General features: G+C 44.4%; 1 protein-coding gene across 9 annotated transcripts; it reads left to right on the top strand.

Moving 5' to 3' along the window:
• The first annotated feature begins 76 nt into the window (after positions 1–76).
• On the top strand, positions 77–17,018 carry LOC308470037 (C-type lectin domain family 2 member D-like). Of its 9 annotated transcripts, XM_080993258.1 has the most exons (10): positions 2,128–2,289; positions 4,980–5,150; positions 7,180–7,236; positions 7,456–7,522; positions 8,058–8,126; positions 10,071–10,163; positions 12,396–12,580; positions 13,781–13,884; positions 14,289–14,322; positions 14,434–17,018. In XM_080993258.1, exons 2-10 carry the CDS (start codon positions 5,037–5,039, stop codon positions 14,473–14,475), a joined length of 765 nt encoding a protein of 254 aa, XP_080849384.1. In that variant the 5' UTR covers positions 2,128–2,289; positions 4,980–5,036; the 3' UTR covers positions 14,476–17,018. The 9 variants fall into 9 exon arrangements, with proteins under 9 accessions (XP_080849383.1, XP_080849386.1, XP_080849389.1 ...); XM_080993257.1 differs by lacking the exons at positions 2,128–2,289; positions 14,289–14,322 and adding an exon at positions 77–2,121; XM_080993256.1 differs by lacking the exon at positions 14,289–14,322.
• Positions 17,019–18,456: the final 1,438 nt, after the last annotated feature.

Raw genomic sequence — 18,456 nt, 5'->3', positions numbered from 1 at the left:
GGCTTTTGAAATATACTCAGAGTCGCAAAGTGATTTCATGCTCATAGTGGTGAGGAGGAATGAATGCAAGTCCCCTCAAAGTATCTGCTTTATATACATTATTTACACAATGGGCTGCACATGATTGGCTAATTCTGGATTTCTACTGTAAGTCAATCAGGTTGTGGATTCACTTCTATCTGGAGCATGATTGGGTGGTTCCTGCCAACCAATCATACTGCTGCATTGTTCTAGGACCAATCAGATTGCTGCATTCTGAATCCTATTGTTCTAGGACCAATCAGACTGCTGCAATTTGGATCCTATTGTTCTAGGACCAATCAGACTGCTGCAGTTTGGATCCTATTCAACTCAGTACATAACAGCTTTAAAAGAGGATTAGACAAATTCATGGAGGAGACAGCTACCAATGGCTACTGCCCATGATGGGTTTAGTCTCGTTCTGCTGCCAGAGGCAGTATGCCTCTGAATGTCATTTGTTGAGAATCAGAAGTGGGGAGAGTGGCTGCTTACTGGCTGCCCATTGGCCTGCACTGTGAGAATCGGATGCATGGAACACAAGACAAGGGTTCTTCCAGGTGAGAATCTTGCCCCTTTAATATATTATTGTTGTTGTTTAGTCATTTAGTCATGTCCGACTCTTCGTTACCCCATGGACCAGAGCACGCCAGGCACTCCTGTCTTCCACTGCCTCCCGCAGTTTGATCAAACTCATGCTGGTAGCTTTGAGAACACTGTCCAACCATCTCGTCCTTTGTCGTCCCCTTCTCCTTGTGCCCTCAATCTTTCCCAGCATCAGGGTCTTTTCCAGGGAATCTTCTCTTCTCATGAGGTGGCCAAAGTATTGGAGCTTCAGCTTCACGATCTGTCCTTCCAGTGAGCACTCAGGGCTGATTTCCGTAAGAATGGAGAATGATCTTCTTGCAGTCCAGGGGGGAAGGAAGGGGGGGAAGGTGGTCAGGAAATTCAATGCGTTTCCTGCTTTGAATCTGCAGCCTCAAGATAAGATAAACACAGCTTTAGAGAAGGACAAAAGAACGCCCCTCTCTTCCTTAAATCTTTCCTAAGATTTTTTTTTTAAGTCCCGCTGGATCAGTCCAATAATAGCTCATCTAGTCCAGCATCCTGTTCTCACAGTGGCCAACTAGATGCCTCTGGCAAGCCTTGTGATTTCCAGAAACTGGTGTTCAGAAACTGGCATTCAGAGGCTGCAGTGGAAACTGAACACAGCCATATAAGATTCAGGTAGGCAGCCATGTTCGTCTGACGCAGTCGAAATAAATAAATAAAAACATGAAAATGGTCCAGTAGCAATTACAGCCATATAAGTTTGTCTAAACTCCTTTGAAGCCATATGAGCTGATGGGTTTCTGCAGTGCTTTTTTTCTGGGGGGACGCAGGGGCAAGCATACCCCTAAACATTTTGTGGATCTAAGTTTGGCCTCATTGAGGGGCAGTATTTCAATATGAGTAGGAAAATGACAGTACCCCTAAACATTTTTTTAAAAGAAAAAAAAAGCACCTGGTTTCTGCACGCGCTTCACTCATTTCTGAGCCACGGATGCAACCGATCTCAATAGACAAAAAGGATAGCAAATACATATAAATATATTTATATGTATTTGTTTAAAGCAAAATAAAAGTATATAATAAAGGATAGCAAAAAGGAAATAGCAACGCCTTCCCACAAAGTGGAATCGCTGACCACAGATGCAAAGAATTCGAAGCATTTCTGGGAGTCAAAAATCAACAAGGCATTTTTGCAGACATGAGCTTTTGCGCGTTTCAGCTCCTTTCCTCAGAACAAAAAAAGGCTATTTAAGTAGGCGTGGAAACTGGAGGAAAGCTAGGCGTGGAATAGGAGCTTCCCAAATGCCTTGCCTTGCCTTGATTAGTTGGTTTTAGCAAATAAGCATGAGAACCGGCTCTCTTTGGAGAAGGACTGGCCTGTTAGTCCCAAACACCTGGAGGGGGCGGGCTGCTCCCATCCCGGGGAGGAGCAAAGGAAATTGAAGTTGCCTCCTATTGCCGTATCTGCTGCTTGTTTTCCTGCTGTTTTGCTCCGGGCGCTGGAGAAGCGTCACGTGGGCTCGATCATTTTCTGCCTCCTGCTTCGTCATGGTAAGTGTTTTTGCCATGACGCTTCTCAGTGTCGCAGTTTGCTGTTAACGGATCGAACATGGCAGCTGGATCCCTGGAGGGCCACTGAACTTAGGTGACTCATCACAAGGTCCTGCCTCTCACCCTTCGGCGCTCAGGCGAGGTGCACTCAAAAGAGATTCCTCCGGGGTAAGCTGCTGCTGGCACTTTCCCTCCAGTCCTCCTCGCTCGGTCGTGTCTGTCGCCTGAGATCGCTAGCCTCAGAATCCCTTCTTTGGGGGATCGTATATCACTATTCAGCAGACGTCTGAGGCGCGCCCTGACGTACAGGGAGCTGGAGACAAAGAAAAGGGGCGTGTCAGATGAAGGGGGCTGCGCAGGAAGGGGGAAAGTAAGGGATCGGATGGAATCCAGAACCTGTAGATTCTGTAGAATCTGCTTGCTCTTCCGGACAACCTATTTCTTGAGCTTTCATCCTGTTTTACTGGCACAAAGCTCACCCGTGTGCTCTGATTTGTTGGTGGGCGGGCTTTGTGACAGCAAGCATTCAACAAGCATGTGGTTGTGGGGTGTTTATATGTCTTCTGGTTTCCTTTCTAGAGACCATGATTTATTATTAGCTAGACACCTTATTAGTCTCTTGTTCCCTAAAAGCTCTGTAAGCAACTCACATCAAAGAACATCTACATGTATACATTAAACCATGTAGAAAAAACAAAATGAGAAAAAATACATTAAACGTTAACATTCCATACAGTATCAGTGATGCAGTATAATATTGTATCTAAACATTAAAACAAAATGATATTCCTACCCAAAAGTATTAATCCCCACCCCCACCCCACAACAAGGCTCACTGCTGCAAATCTATGTGTGGGGTGGGTGTGGGTGGGGATTAAGGCTTCCTCCAGGGATGATCTGGTGGCTCTCCTCACCTTGCTGAGAGAGCAAGAAGCGAGGGTCAATGTTTACCTGTTCTGCAGCTGTCCCTACCAGCTCTGGGAGTCCCATTGCCTCTGTCCTGCCTGCAATTGGCAGCCATGGCAGGCAGGAGCAATAACTGTCCCCTGCCCTTTCCTGGATGACGGGGGGGGGGGTGGTGGTGGTGGTACTGGGTGCTGCTCAGCTGCCCAAGGCTGGTGGCAACTGGCAATAGCTGCTCTCTGCCCCCGCTCATTTATTTTTTTTTTTAGAATTGCATTTAGGCATTCCATGTGATCTGGACATTTGCTTTTGCCAGAAACTGCTAGCGCATACTCTGGAAAAGCTCTTTGCCTTTTGATCTTAAGCATTGAGGGCGCAATCACATCTGTGGGATTTTCTCCACACCCATGAAGGCTAGAGATTCCCTTTAGGAAAATAAAATCTGACAGCCTAAACATGGATTCTGTGCAGGGACAGGGGCAAATATAGTATAGACTACCAAGGGTTGCAAGGGACGCGGGTGGCGCTGTGGGCTAAGCCACAGAGCCTATGACTTGCCGATCAGAAGGTCAGCGGTTCGAATCCCCACGACGGGGTGAGCTCCTGTTGCTCGGTTCCTGCTCCTGCCAGCCTAGCAGTTCGAAAGCCCGTCAAGTGCAAGTAGATAAATAGGTACCGCTCCAGTGGGAAGGTAAACGGCATTTCCGTGCGCTGCTCTGGTTCGTCAGAAGCGGCTTAGCCATGCTGGCCACATGACCCGGAAGGTGTACGCCGGCTCCCTTGACCAGTAAAGCGAGATGAGTGCCACAACCCCAGAGTCAGTCACGACTGGACCTAATGGTCAGGGGTCCCTTTACCTTTACCAAGGGTTGCAGGAATCAATCGTTGAGGGTTCCCCCAAACAACCTGTTTAATGAGCATTCATCCTGACCTGCTTCCACAGAACTTCAAGAGGTAGTTAGATTACATCTGGTTCTTTACTGACTATTTGTTCTGATTTGCTCATTGGGTGATTACACCGGCGGAAGGATTCCTCGTGCCTTTCTCCTGATTTGATTGTGGAGTGTTTAATTGTCTTCCCACACTTTGTCCACCGTATATGTTTTAGTTCAGTTCACTGTCACTTTCCTAACTGCAAAAAGTCCATTTTTAAAAAGTGGATTTGTTCTGATAGCCTGACAGAAGGCTTTAATTCACTTTTAAGTGCTCAAGTCTAACTTGAACCCGTCCTTCAACATACTGACAGCCTGGAGGGAGTTGGAATGTATTTATTACATGTGGGCCTAGGAGCCAACTCCTAGACCTACACTCAACAGCTGCTGCCACCACAAAAGCCTTTGGAGAAGATACTTCAGTTTTATTATTGCCAACATATTGTTTTCTGTGACCACACAAAAGGAGACTGTTTACTCAACAGAGAAAACATAATGACTTCAGCGCCAGAAAGAAAAGTGGAGGAGGGAATGGAATGGAAAGTATTCTAGAAACGATATTTCTTCATGCACAATGGCCGAGAGCCTTAAGAAAACAATAAAAACTTGTAAGCATGCAAGGATTTCTGCCCACATCTCAGGGCCTTTCACTCCCCCCCACCAGTAACTTTTTCATGTAGGGCAGGCATAGGCAAACTTGGCCCTTCAGAAGTTTTGGGACTACAACTCCCATGATCCCTAGCTAACAGGACCAGTGGTCAGGGATGATGGGAACTGTAGTTCCAAAAACATCTGGAGGGCTGAGTTTGCCTATGCCTGATTTAGGGAGTGTTTTTGAACCCTCCCCTCCCCCTCTGCTCAACCATTTTGGATTCTAGACATACAAAATGATTGATTTATTCCTTTCCAACCTATTTCCAAAGAGGGTGGGAAGTATATGTTAAATGTTTTTAGATGCTTTCAATTGTTCTTCGGTGTTTTCAAGACCGTTTTCAGCGTTTTCATTTTGTTCTTTCGTTGTAGCTTTTGTATGCACGATGAACCTGGTTCAAACCATGGCGTCTCCAGTTAAAAAGACTTATGGCGGTGCTGGGAAAGACCTTCGTGAGATACCTTGGTGAGCTGCTGCCAGTCAGATCCTGCAGAACTGGAGTGCAAGGACCAAAGGGAACGTACAGTCTTCTACAGTCAAAGGCAAGGATTGACAACTTTTCAAATCTATCTCTGTGGCCACATTCTGTCAGTGGTCATCTGTTGGGGCAAGCACCCCCTTCCCTCTCTCTTTTTGTCCTCCTCTTTTTCCTTCTCTTTTCTACCTGCAGAAATGCAGGCCTTGGTCCAGGAGCTGTCCTCTTTGCAAGAACATGTCCAAGACATTTTTAACCATGTAGAGTTGGAAGGGATCCTGAGGGTCATCTAGTCCAACCCCCTGCGATGCAGGAATATGGAGCCATCCCATACGGGAATCGAACTTGCAACCTTGGCATTATCAGTGGCATGCAGGGATGGGGGAGAAACTTGACTCCATTCACGTTTAAAGGTAAACCTAGCAACTTTCTGAAGTAATAATGCAAGAACTGAAGCAAAAGCCGTCTTTCAAAATGTGCACATTTTTGAATTTTGCAGTCCAGTTGAGTAATGTATACAGAAATGTGTATGCATGTGTATATATATATATATATATATATATATGGTAAAGTGTGCATAAAAATGCATATATTAATGAATATAACTTATAATGTTTTATACTAGGGAAAATTGCTTAGCAAAAATGCACATTAGGCAACATTGCATATTTTGTCATATATTAGGAGAAATCAGCAATAAAATACAGGTACTTTTCATGCAGACTTTTTTTTTTTAATCACAAACTGACATGGAGAACTGAAGAGTAGAAAAGTGAGAAACTAAGAGAAACCCAAACTGGCAGGTGGGTTGTGCCAGGATGCTGAAAATGGCAGCATATCTTAAAAAGCTGTGTTGCAACACTGGAAACATGAGGGAGGTTATTCGAAATACAGGATTTGCCTGAGGAGTCTAGTTAAATAACTTCATTCACCTTAAGTCTCTAAAGTCACTTTAACAACAAGTGCCTAAACAACAAGGGTGTCTCTGGACCTTAAATTGAGGCTCATAAAACAAAAAATAATATTTAGAATATACTGGACCCCATTACGTTTGTTTAAAAAAGGGCCATCTAAGGTATCTAACTGTTGGGGATGCAATAGGGATAATGCTTCTCTAAAACACTTTTTTTTTCATTGTCCTATATTGCAAGATTTTGGTAGAAGGTAACTGAAACGATCAGCAGAACTGTATGGAACCACCTTACATTTACAGAGCAAAATATCCTTTTGAATTATATGCCCAGCGCATGGTACCTTACAAAAGGACAATACGAGTGGACTCTCAGTGCCCTTAGCACAGCAAAAAGTCTGATACTGATGAATTGGAAAAATAAAAATGCAGCTCCCTTCTACGATTGAAGACTTATACAAACTTGCAACATGTAAACATCTTTCATATAAATGCAGACTTGCCATGGACAAATTCAATGATATTTGGAATCCATTCTTACAAATACTGTAATAGGTTAAGATCTGAAGTACAATACCAACTTTGTAAAGTATACAGTTTTGGGTCGTCCCCCTCTTCCCCCTTTACTTTCCCTTCTACACGGGTTCTGTTTCTCTTTTTCTTTTTCTCTCTTTTATTTACCTATCACCATGTTTAAAAAGATAAAGGACCCCTGACAGTTAAGTCCAGTCGCAAACGACTCTGGGGTTGTGGTGCTCATCTCACTTTACTGGCTGAGGGAGCTGATGTTTGTCCACAGTCAGTTTTTCCAGGTCATGTGGCCAGCATGACTAAGTCGCTTCTGGTGAAACCAGAGCAGCACACGGAAATGCCGTTTACCTTCATGCCAGATCGGTACCTATTGAGCTACTTGCACTTTGATGTGTTTTCAAACTGCTAAATTGGCAGGAGCAGGGACCAAGCAACGGGAGCTCACCCCGTCGTGGGGGATTCGAACCGCCAACCTTCCAACTGGCAAGCCCTAGGCTCAGTGGTTTACACCACAGCACCACCCGCATCCCATGTTTAGTGCACATATAATTATGTACTTTTTAGCTTTCAATAAATATGTTTGGTTAAAAAAACCAAAACCCAAGTTGATTGATTAACACTGCTGGTAACAGGGACCTCTTTGTCTTCCCTGAAGGTTGAGAGCTGCTGTACTCAGCATGGAAAGATCCCAAGATGGCAGAAGATATCACAGGTGAGGCATAATAATCTTGTTTGTTTCACACAGTGGAGAACTAGAGGTGGCAGGGCAAAATCTTGAGGGCAAACCTCTCTCACTGACCCAAGGGATGAAACTCTTTCTATCCCAGAATGTTTTATCGGAGAGAGGATTAATTCTGGGTGTGGTGAAAAAGATACTTCCTTTCAGATACATTTGATGCCCCAGTATCTCTCTGTTACAATTTATTTACAGTCATACCTTGGTTGCCGAATGCCTTGGAACGCGTACATTTCAGCTCCCGAACGATCAAAAACCGGAAGTGAGTGTTCAAGTTTTTGAACAATTTTCGGAAGCCGAATATCCGGCGTGGCTTCTGATTGGCTTCAGGGAGCTCCTGCAGCCAATCAGAAGCCGTGCTTTGGTTTCCGAATATTTTGGAAGTCGAACGGACTTCCGGAACAGATTCCGTTCAACTTCCAAGGTACGACTGTATATTGTATAGAAACTCCCCAAGATTGCTTTGAGAACTTAATTGAGCCATTTCCCAAGAACCTATGACCATCTGAGACCCACTCAGACCTCCTGAAACTTCTCAACACAGGTAGTAAAATCCCTGAGTCAAGTCATAAAATCTGGGAGTCTTTGCTGTTCTTAGGCACCAGGTCATTTTCTGAACTGGCCCCAAACCTACCACAGTATACTGAATTTTGGTCCTATTCTAGAAATGCTTCCATCCCAGCTGGCACCTGGAGTTTTGTCCTAATTCAATTACAAAAGGTGAGGGGGGTTTCATATGTCGTGCCACAGATGAGAAGATAACACTGGTTCTTGATGACTTATGCTTACTTTTACAGATAGAGCCACTGTCAACAGTGAACTGATGACTCCTGAGATACCTGCTGCAAGGGAAGCAGGGAATGCTGGTAGATGTGTTTTCTGATTGTATATATGCTGTGCTTTTCCTCTGAAGAGGCCTGGCCTGATTTCTTCAGCATGGGGCTGAGGGAAAGTCCTCTTGCTTGACATGCGGGAGAGTCCCTGCCAGTTTGCAGAAACTATACCAGCTTAGATGGAACTGTGGTCTGGCAGTCAAAGAGAAATGTGGGGAGTGACAACTCACCATTGCTAAGAAGTAGCACAAAGAAAGAACAGGGAGACTTCATTAGTGGTGTATTGGGTTGGGTTGGAGCTGCAGAGCTTCTCTTCTGACACCGATGTTGCTTCTTCCTCGCGCAGGGCTTCTGCTGACAGAACTTGTTGGGTGAATTCCACCACCATCCCTGGTATTTAAAGCATTTTAAAATTGCATGCCTTTCCCCAAAGAATCCTGGAAACTGTACTTTATCCTCTCGTACAGCTGCAATTCTCAGCATGCTACAGTTCCCAGGATTATTTAGGGGAACCCGTGTGTTTTAAATGAATGGTATGCATGTGACCTGTTTCAGTCTTCCATCTTTTGGGAAATCCTCTTCTGGGAATCACCTCTTTCTCCACAGAGGAAAGCGAAGGGGGAGGGAGGAAGATAGATTGCCTGAGCCTCCATAATCACATGCCCCGCTCTTGATTTCTCCCCCTAGGGACAGGCCTGAGAGGAAAAACTACCCAAATAAAGATGACCTTGTGTGCTCCTTTAATGCATTAACATTTGTTTGTTTATATTTTCATTTATAACAAATAAACATTTTTAAAAACCAAACAATTCTCACATATCAAACTTCAATTTCCCTCTCTCTCTTTCAGTGGTTCCATAAATTTGCCGTTTGTTTCTTTTTCAGCATATCCCAATTAACTAGTCTCCTATAAAAATCTGGGTTTTTTTTCTCATTTGGCGCATATACGCCAATTAAAAATATTTTTTCTCCCTGTGGTGTTATCTGCTTTACGTATTCTTCCTTTTTTGTCTTTAAATAGTTACTTGGAGTCCAACTCTGCTTTATATACATTACAACTCTTTTTCCCTTCTTCTTACGTCAGAGGTTACAGAGTCCTTCCCCAGCCTTTTATGAATCAAAATCCTTCTATGTTTCTTAGCAATATGCGTTTCTTAGAAGCAGATTACGTCCAAATGTAACTTCTTCGCTACATGCTCAATTTTACTTCATTTTGTTTGTTATTAAGTCAATTTACATTCCAAGTTAAGATTTTTAATGCCATCTTGTTTTTATTTATTTTTCTTTCACTTTGACCTCTGTTGAGTCTACCTCTTCCTGTACTGTTCCAGTCCAAATGCCCTTTCTCCTGCTAGCTCTTTCCCATATTTTCTCCAGAATTTATCTGCTTCTGTGGATCCTGACACCTTTGTTTTCTCCCTTTATACATAAAAGATACTCCCTCTGGGTATTCCCAACGTTACGGGATTTTGTTGTATCTCAGTGCATCCATCAAATACTTATACTTTACTCTTTTTTAAAAACAATCTCATTTGTAGTCCAATGCTCTAGGACAGTAATGTTCTTGGACTACAAATCCCATCATCCCTGACCTTTGGCCATGTGGTTAGGTATGATGGAATTTGGAGTCCAACAACCACCAGAGCACATGATGTTTTGGGATGACTGTCTTAGAATACATCTCATGGAAAGCAGGCAGCTAAGGCAGGCATACCCTAAAGTCGTGGTTTGGAATGAATTTGCAGTGCCTTGTCTTGAATGTCAAATTCTCGCAAAACTGTAGCAACAAACAGACTGATTTGTTTGCTTTTGTGACCATCATTCACTTGGGTCCCCAAATGTTGTTGAACTACAACTCCCATCATCCCTAGCCAGCAAGGCCAGCGCTCAGGGATGATGGGAGTTGTAGTCCAACAACATCTGGGGACCCACAGGTTGAGAAACACTGCCTCAGACCCTTTCCCTTCTGTTTTTCAGTTTTCATCCCAAAGTGCATTAAAGACAAAAAATATACATTAGCAGTTGTTGCCGTCATCACAGCTTTGGTCATTACTATAATCGCATTGGCTGGTGAGTAGAGAAAACCTTGTGCTTTAACCCTGACATAATTATTTATGATTTATTGCTTCTTTCTGCCTTTGACTTGTAGATTCCTTCCCTCACCCAACTGCATTTCCTGCCTCATAATAATCCAATACAGTGGTACCTCGGGTTACAAACACTTCAGGTTACAGACTCCGCTAACCCAGAAATAGTACCTCGGGTTAAGAACTTTACCTCAGGATGAGAACAGAAATCACACAGTGGCAGCAGGAGGCCCCATTAGCTAAAGTGGTACCTCAGGTTAAGAACGGTTTCAGGATAAGAATGGACCTCTGGAACTAATTAAGTTCGTAACCAAAGGTACCACTGTATAGATTTCTGCTTTAGAGTACATTCTCAGACTGCAGTTGAATTGAGGTAGGCCCGTCGTGTCTGCACTTCAATAAGCACCATCGTGAGAATGGATTTCTCAGCCTTAATGTGTAGTTATTTATTTATTTAAAAAACTTCTAATAGGGTCAGTGCAGGATTTACGTATAAGCCAAACAAGATGTAGCTTAGGGCGCCACTCTCTTGTGGGCCCCAAAAAAATTTAAAGGGGAAAAAACTGGGTGTACATTTCCAAAATATAAGATAAAGGTAAAGGGACCCTTGACCGTTAGGTCCAGTTGTGGCCGACTCTAGGGTTGCGGCGCTCATCTCACTTTATTGGCCGAGGGAGCCGACGTCCAGCCCCTGGGTCATGTGGCCAGCATGACTAAGCCGCTTCTGGCGAACCAGAGCAGCGCACGGAAACGCTGTTTACCATCCCACCGGAGCGGTACCTATTCATCTACTTGCACGTTGACGTGCTTTTGAACTGCTAGGTTGGCAGGAGCAGGGACCAAGCAACGGGAGCTCACCCCGTTGCGGGGATTCGAACCGCTGACCTTCTGATCGGCAAGTCCTAGGCTCTGTGGTTTAACCCATAGTGCCACCCACGTCCCCAAAATATAATATAAAAAACAAATAATATAAAACCTACATACAGCAACGGTGTTTTCTGTTGTGTATGGACCTATGAGGTCCATAAATTACTATATAGCATATATTCAAAACGAATAAACAGCGACAATTTGTTGTTGACAAAGGACAGCTGGATATATAAAGGGCCCCATTACCTTCAGTAGCTTAGGGCCTCATCAAACCTAAATACAGCCCTGAACAGGGTATTCAGCTGAGTTCTGGAAATTTTGATGGAAAACACTAACCCCCCTCTTGCAAAGTCGAGGAAGTAAAGGAGAGGAAAATGGCTCCCTAATGATATCTGATTCGATGTTCTTTGAGATTTATGTGCTGTCTCCAAAACACTGAAACATCCTGCTCCATAAAATTCTTTAAAACAGGCAACAGATGAACTCTGCATTCTCTCGAGCTCTGCTCTCCACAACATAGCAAAGATTACTTTAAAACAAATTGATTAAAAATCAGTTAAAACTAAAGTTATAAATGAGGGGTCTGCTTTGCTGCAAGACATGCTATATGCTTGAAAGATTAAATATTAACTGAGAATAGTGAGCTAGATGGTCTGACTCGGTGCCAGGCAGCTTCCTGTGATATTTTTATCCTATTTTTCCGCTCATAAATTTGTATTTGCAAATTTGTATTTAACAGGAAGGATTCGAGACTGCCAGGACCAGAGGTTTACCGAAGACTGGACTAAATTTATAGAGTATTTGAAAAGTATTTGCAACGATCAGATTACGTTTGTAGGATTACAAGAAGTTCTGTGAGGAGTAATTTAAGAAATATTGTAAAAATGGAAAGGGAGAAATGATTTGTTAGAAAAGGTAAAGGCAATATTAGGTTAGGAATTGCAGGAGAAATAAGGATTATCAGAGGTGCTGAAGGAAGTCCAAATACAGTAAGGATATATGTGTAATAACTTGTGTGGTATGTCTTTAAAATTGTGTATGCTAAAAATTAATAAAAAATATTTAAATAAAATAAATTTGTATTTGCACTAAGCAATGTGAACCACAGCAGTACAAATATATAATCTTTTAGTACGGGCACGAAATCTACCTGCCCAATAAACATACATAGCAGTAGTTGTTTAAAAAAGAAAGAAAGAAAAGATCATGGCTTTTCCAAAAGAACCCTGGGAATTATAGTTCACTGCTACCCATACTACAATTCCCAAATGTTTCCCAGCATCTGTCCTCAGTGTTACAGAATCATTGTGAGGTCTTACACTTGGGCAAATTGTTTCATTTCCAGTTAAAAAGCCTCAGCCCTGTCCGCTGTGTCCTCCCCCTGTCGATGCTGCCTGCCCAGATCGCTGGGTTGGGTACCTAGGGAAATGCTATTATAAATCAGAAGACAAAAGGAACTGGAGCGACAGTGAATCTAGATGTTCCTTCCTTGGTGCCTCTTTGGCTGTGATTGATACCAAGCCGGATCTGGTAAGGAACAAGTATGTATCCTCACTTGTGGGCTCATCGCCGGAAGCAAACAAGTACAGTGGTACCCCGCAAGACGAACGCCTCGCGAGACAAAAAACTCGCAAAACGAAACGTTTTTTCGTTTTCGAGTTGCCTCGCAAGACGAATTTCCCTATGGGCTTGCTTCGCAAAACGAAGCTTGCCCCGGGGACAGCGGGTCTTCTCTTTTGAAGCAAGGGGCGGAGGGGAGAAGCGATCTTCTCCCCGCAGCCCCAGGTCCGGGGACAGCGGGAAGCGCTTCCGCTGCCCCCGGACCTCTTTTGAAGCAAGGGGCTGCGGGGAGATCGCTTCTCCCCACCGCCCCTTGCTTCAAAAGAGGTCCGGGGACAGCGGGAAGCGCTTCCCGCTGCCCCCGGACCTCTTTTGAAGCAAGGGGCTGCGGGGAGATCGCTTCTCCCGGTGCTCCGAAGCCGGGCGGGGGGGGAGGGAACACCTGCCCCAGCCGCCCCGCTTCGGAACGCTGCTCCGAAGCGGGGCGGGGGGGCGGGAAGACCTGCCCCAGCCGCCCCGCTTCGGAACGCTGCTCCGAAGCGGGGCGGGGGGCGGGAAGACTGGCAAGACGAAGAGACTTGCGGAACGAATTAATTTCGTCTTGCGAGGCACCACTGTACAGCTCCACCTGTAACTTATATTCTGGGTTTAATAATAATAATAATAATAATAATAATAATAATAATATACTAAATTTACAACAGGGTTTATGACACTTCGCAGAGCAACATAAGCAAAGTGCCCCAAGGAATTTGCAATCTTATCTCTGCGGCAGTGGGGAAGACAGCAGAAGGAGAGGTGGAAAGGGAGCAAGGAGTGGTGAATGGCAGTAAGAGATGTCAGGAACAGGAGGGAGGGAGGGGCATGGTGGTGGGGAGAGCAATGTGTAGCTGCCCCAACAGAGCCAGTCTGGCACCCCCGCTGCTGCCCTTGCACCCTGCCAGCCTCCCTGCAGCCTCAGCTCTCACCCTCTCGATAAATGGCAAGGACACACATCCTGGGAAGTGGACATTGTAGTTCTGTCGTACCAGACAAGCTGCTATGGAACCGAAGGTCCCTTTTTTGCGGTATACCAGATACGATGATGCTGATAAAGATGAGATTTAAGTATTGAGTCCTAGAAGGTGGTAGAGGTATATAAACCACTGCTTGCCATTCCTTTCCTGCTAGGATTTTTTGTGGGATTTTACTCGTCCCTCTCATCATTGGATTGGTCTTTCAAGAGAAGCAGAACAGCCCTGGAAATGGCCCAATGGGACAGAGTTTGGAAACCAGTGAGTGATTTTCACCCCCTCTTTGCCTGTGAATACGTGCCTGCTTTGGGTTTGGATTGTAAAAGTTGTCTTTTGCATTACGTAGTTTCCAGAGCTTATATACAGTACCCACAATGCACTGTGTGGAGCTGTAGCTGGAGACACCTTTTTATTCTGAATTACCATGCAGGAATAGGGAATATGTGGACATGGGAGCGGGGATGAGGTTTTGTTTAAATGATAATTAGTAGGTGAGAGTATTGCTTTGGTTATTGGATAGAGTTTTGCTAATATTTCCTCCTGCTGTTTATGCAGCCAGTGTCCTGTTTCCTCCCCATAAGCTGTAGGTTATGTGAAATATTGACATATTATATGATCCTCCCACCCCCCTGTGGTATAATGTACGGGTATATATTTTTCTTTAGTGTCACTTGGAGACCTTTGAGTGATAAGCAACTAGTAAGTTGAATAAATTAGCAGATATTTGCTGTCATGTTTAACTCCAGCCCTGCAGATGTTGTTTTAATGCAGAGAACAATACCTGCTTCTTCTTGTTGTTGTCTGTTTCAGATTTACAGTGCGAGGAGAAGGCTTTTGCGCTTACATAAATGACCTTGGGGTCAGCAGCACCAAGTGCGCTGTGGTGAAGAACTTTGTCTGCAGCCTGGTGGATGCTTGCGCCAAGAGGAAACAAAACTTGTGATCCTCATTTGTGTAAGGCGAGCACTACTGGTTCTTTAGAGTCTCACTGGTAGAACCACTCTTTCTGCAGCTAGTTCCAGATATAATGCTCCATTTTGCCAATACGCAGAGCCCCGAAGAATGCCAGAGAATATACGGCCCAGAATAACTTCACCTATTAGAGAGATTTATCAATAATAGCGGCAACTGTCTTGTCACTGCGTTTGAACCTCACCTATGCCATAAACTCACAAGATGGCCTCAGACTACCATTGCCTTATCAGCCAGGGGCTGTTGGACTCCCAGCAGCCTCTGCCAGCACGACCGGTGGCATGGGATTATGGGAGTTGTAGTCCAAAGCACCTGAAGCTTGTTGTATGGATGAACTGAGGCCTGAAAGGCACAGTTCCTAAGTCAATCACCAGCTGAGAAGCTGTCCTCCATCTTGTCTGAGGAATAAACTGTGAGCAGGACACCCAGCAATCTGAGGCTGTGTGGACGCTTGCCCAATACACAGTGCTTTGGCCAAGGATCCAAACATGCTTGCCAGACCTACTTGAAAAGGAAGAATTACAGGAGACGTGTAAATGATTGCTGACCCGGGCAAATGTAGTCCCTGCAAGCCTTGAATCGCCACCGTCCCATGGTCTTGATGTGCTCAGGGTCCATGTCCCAGGCAGCAGCGGTTGTGGTGGCCCCAATGTGGAACAACTGACCAGAGAAGTGACTGGGGTTGCGCCGCATGCAAAAACAACTTTTCTCAAAACTGCAGTGAATTGGCGCCTGGACACGGGTTGTGTGTTAGCGTGAATAAGGAGGGCCCCCCCCCCAGTGGGCTGGCCTGACCTTCAGGAACCTTCTCGTGTCGCAGACTGGGCGAGGGTCGCTGCGGGGGGAAGGGTCCAGAATCAGGAAGGTGCCTCGACACAACTGATCAGTTTTGGAGGAACGTATTCTGAACTGGAGGGAGCCTACGTGGAAGGTCACGCCATTAAGCAACAAGCCTGCATGGGATGATGCAGCCGTACCCCCAGTGCGCACGCCAATACGCAGAGCCCCAAAGAATGCCAGAGAATATGCGGCCCAGAATAACTTCACCTCAAAACTGGACCAGGATACACTGTGCAACTTGCACCAAATAAGCCGCCATGTTTCAAAAAGTAATAGGCTTTCTAGCATTTAGCAATGGGGAGTGCCTACAGCACCATCCCTCAATGAGCTTTTTCATGTGAAAATTATTATAAGGGTCGGGCAGCCAAAGAAAACATTGGCTGAAATAAGAAATAGCGGCCTGTGAAGGGTCATGGTCTTAATGGCCAAGCCTTTCTGCTTGAGGAAGACCAGGTATTGTAGCACATCAGACTTGGCTGCTGGGTGCCTGTGAGAGGAGACATGCCTGGCCCTGAATGCTTCAAATGTGGACCAAGCTCTTATATAGGCCCTTATCTTGTCCAATTGCCCATAGCTCTTCTGGGAAAGTATCTGGTAGCTGGGCAGCCTTGGGCACCAGGTCGCGGAAACTTTCCATCCAGAAGTGAGATTAAAGCATCCGCAATGTCATTGTTAAGACCAGGAACAAATTTAGCTGAAAACGTGATGTTACGTTGAAGGCATTCTAACACAAAAAGGCGACACAACCTGCTGACGCAATGTGATTTGCGCCGGGTCACAACCATCTGTTTTTTTGGACCAACTCATTGCTCCATCTGCACTTCAGGATTTCCCCCTGAAGCTGTGACCGCCGTCGCCGCCTAGAAAACATTTCAACAAGCTGAATGCAAGAGGGTCTTATTTATTCCCTTCACCTCCGTTTGACTTTTCACATTCCTTATCGCACTGCTATTTACTTTCCAAGTAAGCACGTTCAGGCCTTATCACTTTCTTGCAGAGGGAACGTTACTCCAAGCTAGCGTTGCTTCAAAGAACAGTTGCCACCTTGTGGTTTGAACTTGCCAGTGCTGGTCTCAAGTGTGACTTTAAGGGTTAGGGGCAGGTCATTAATACGTGGGGACCAAAAAACTCTCTAATATGAATGTTAAAAACTGCTGTGTAAAGATGTTTATAGAATCAGGTGAATGTGGGGTTGTTGTTGTTTTTTCCAGTCTTGGCAATGATTCCAAACCAGAAGTGAGCAGAACCAAAGTCAAAAGTAGGCAAGGCCATTCCTTCTTATTTTCATCCATTCCTTATCTCTTATACACACACACTACATAACTAATTTTCCGCAGTAGCTCTCTATCTGTGGAATACCTTCCCTAAGGAGTCTCACTTGTTGCTGGGCAAAAACTTTTGTTTTCTCCTGGACACAATGATTAAATGCTTTTATTCTGTGTTTTAATATTTTTATATATTTTTTGCCTTAATGTTGCTCAGGTCTAACTTGTTTGCCTTAAGGTAAGAAAGATTAGTGCAATTCCCACACACCCCTTCATGAAATAACTCATGAGAGGGGTCATAAGTGTAAGAAAAACACCCCTCCCTTCAGTGTCTGTTCTGTTATGTTCCGTTAAGAATGTCAGTTAATAGGGACCAACTGCCACCTTTTGATTCTTGCCTCAGTGATTAAAAACCCATCTAGTTGCACGCGGTGGTTTTTAAAAAGTGCAAAAGTGTGTTACATTTCTTTAACTATCTGACACGTTTCGTTGAACTCTGCTAAGAATATTTGTTGTTGTTGTTGTTTTTGCTTTGTTTAATAATAAAAAAGGTGGCAGCACCACCACACAGAAAAAAATCTCTGGTTTTATGTGTTGGCATTAAGCAAAGGTTAAAAGATTGTTTAGGACTCTTGACTAATCCCCAACATTAAGTGGCTGGATTAACTTCGTCCCTAAAACACTGGGTTACCCGGGTGGACTCCCAAATACGTAAAGCCCAATCAGAGGCCTGTTTAACTTCACAGAGAGAACTATATCAACACCTTTGGACCACTCTCCAAGCAACCCAGGAACAGAATGGAAGCGAAGTTTGGTTTGGAATCCCCCGCTCTCTGCAACCACTTGGAAGATATTTGGCAAGATCTCTTTCTCCACGATATTTTGCTCAACAACTCTGGGCAATCTCCCCCCATTTTCATCATCATCATCATCACTTTTAATTTCTATACTCTTAACAATTACAATAAATAATTTCGAAACTACAATCAATAAAACAACGGCAAGCCACAGGGCATAAAATAATACAAATTAAGAAGCAGAGACTGGAGGGCAGGGCAAGGCATTTTCTTTATTTTGAGTCCCCCAAAATAGGGGGCATCTTATACACAGGGGCGTGTTATACATGGAAAAGTATGCTTTTCTTTTTAGTAGCTTTTATTTCCCTACTTTTTGCTAGTTTCTGAAGAATGGGATACAGTGGTACCTCGGGTTACAGACGCTTCAGGTTACAGATTCCACTAACCCAGAAATAGTACCTCAGGTTAAGAACTTTGCTTCAGGATGAGAACGGAAATCGAGTGGCGGCAGCAGGAGGCCCCATTAGCTGAAGTGGTACCTCAAGTTAAGAACCGTTTCAGGTTAAGAACGGACCTCTGGGACGAATTAAGTTCTTGCCTGCAGGATTCTTGCTGCAAATCTAAAGCAATCAACACCTTCTCCCTCCACCTACAACCACATCCTCCCCCAACAAGACCATTATGTAGAAGAAGCTGTCTCCAGTATTAACAACAGGGCTTGTCTATTTCACTGTTAACATGTGCTAACCACTGCGGCCTATGGCCTTTCTGCCTGTCCACCAAAGGTGTCTGACTCATTTGTTCCACTGCAAACAGCACCTCCACTGCTTTTGCATATTTCGTGGTCAAGGTGTTTATCACACAGGTTTCCATTTCATGTTTAGCTTTCCGCTAAGGAGTATATCCCCCCCCCTTTATTATTTGAATTTTTAAAATAAGAAAATGTTCAAGAAATTACA

The sequence above is a fragment of the Podarcis pityusensis genome, assembly GCF_964106645.2.
Source record: "Podarcis pityusensis genome assembly, chromosome: 2".
Taxonomy (NCBI): Eukaryota; Metazoa; Chordata; class Lepidosauria; order Squamata; family Lacertidae; genus Podarcis; species Podarcis pityusensis.
The sequence above is the reverse complement of the archived record's forward strand: the minus strand, read 5'-3'. Positions and strand labels throughout refer to the sequence as shown.

Excerpts from the sequence above, each read along its gene's own strand:
- LOC308470037 (XM_080993257.1), top strand. The coding sequence starts at position 5,037 with ATGGCGGTGCTGGGAAAGACCTTCGTGAGATACCTTGGTGAGCTGCTG. Across the intron at positions 5,151-7,179 it reads ACAGTCTTCTACAGTCAAAG|GTTGAGAGCTGCTGTACTCA; the intron begins GCAAGGATTGAC and ends TCTTCCCTGAAG. Across the intron at positions 13,885-14,433 it reads GGGACAGAGTTTGGAAACCA|ATTTACAGTGCGAGGAGAAG; the intron begins GTGAGTGATTTT and ends TGTCTGTTTCAG.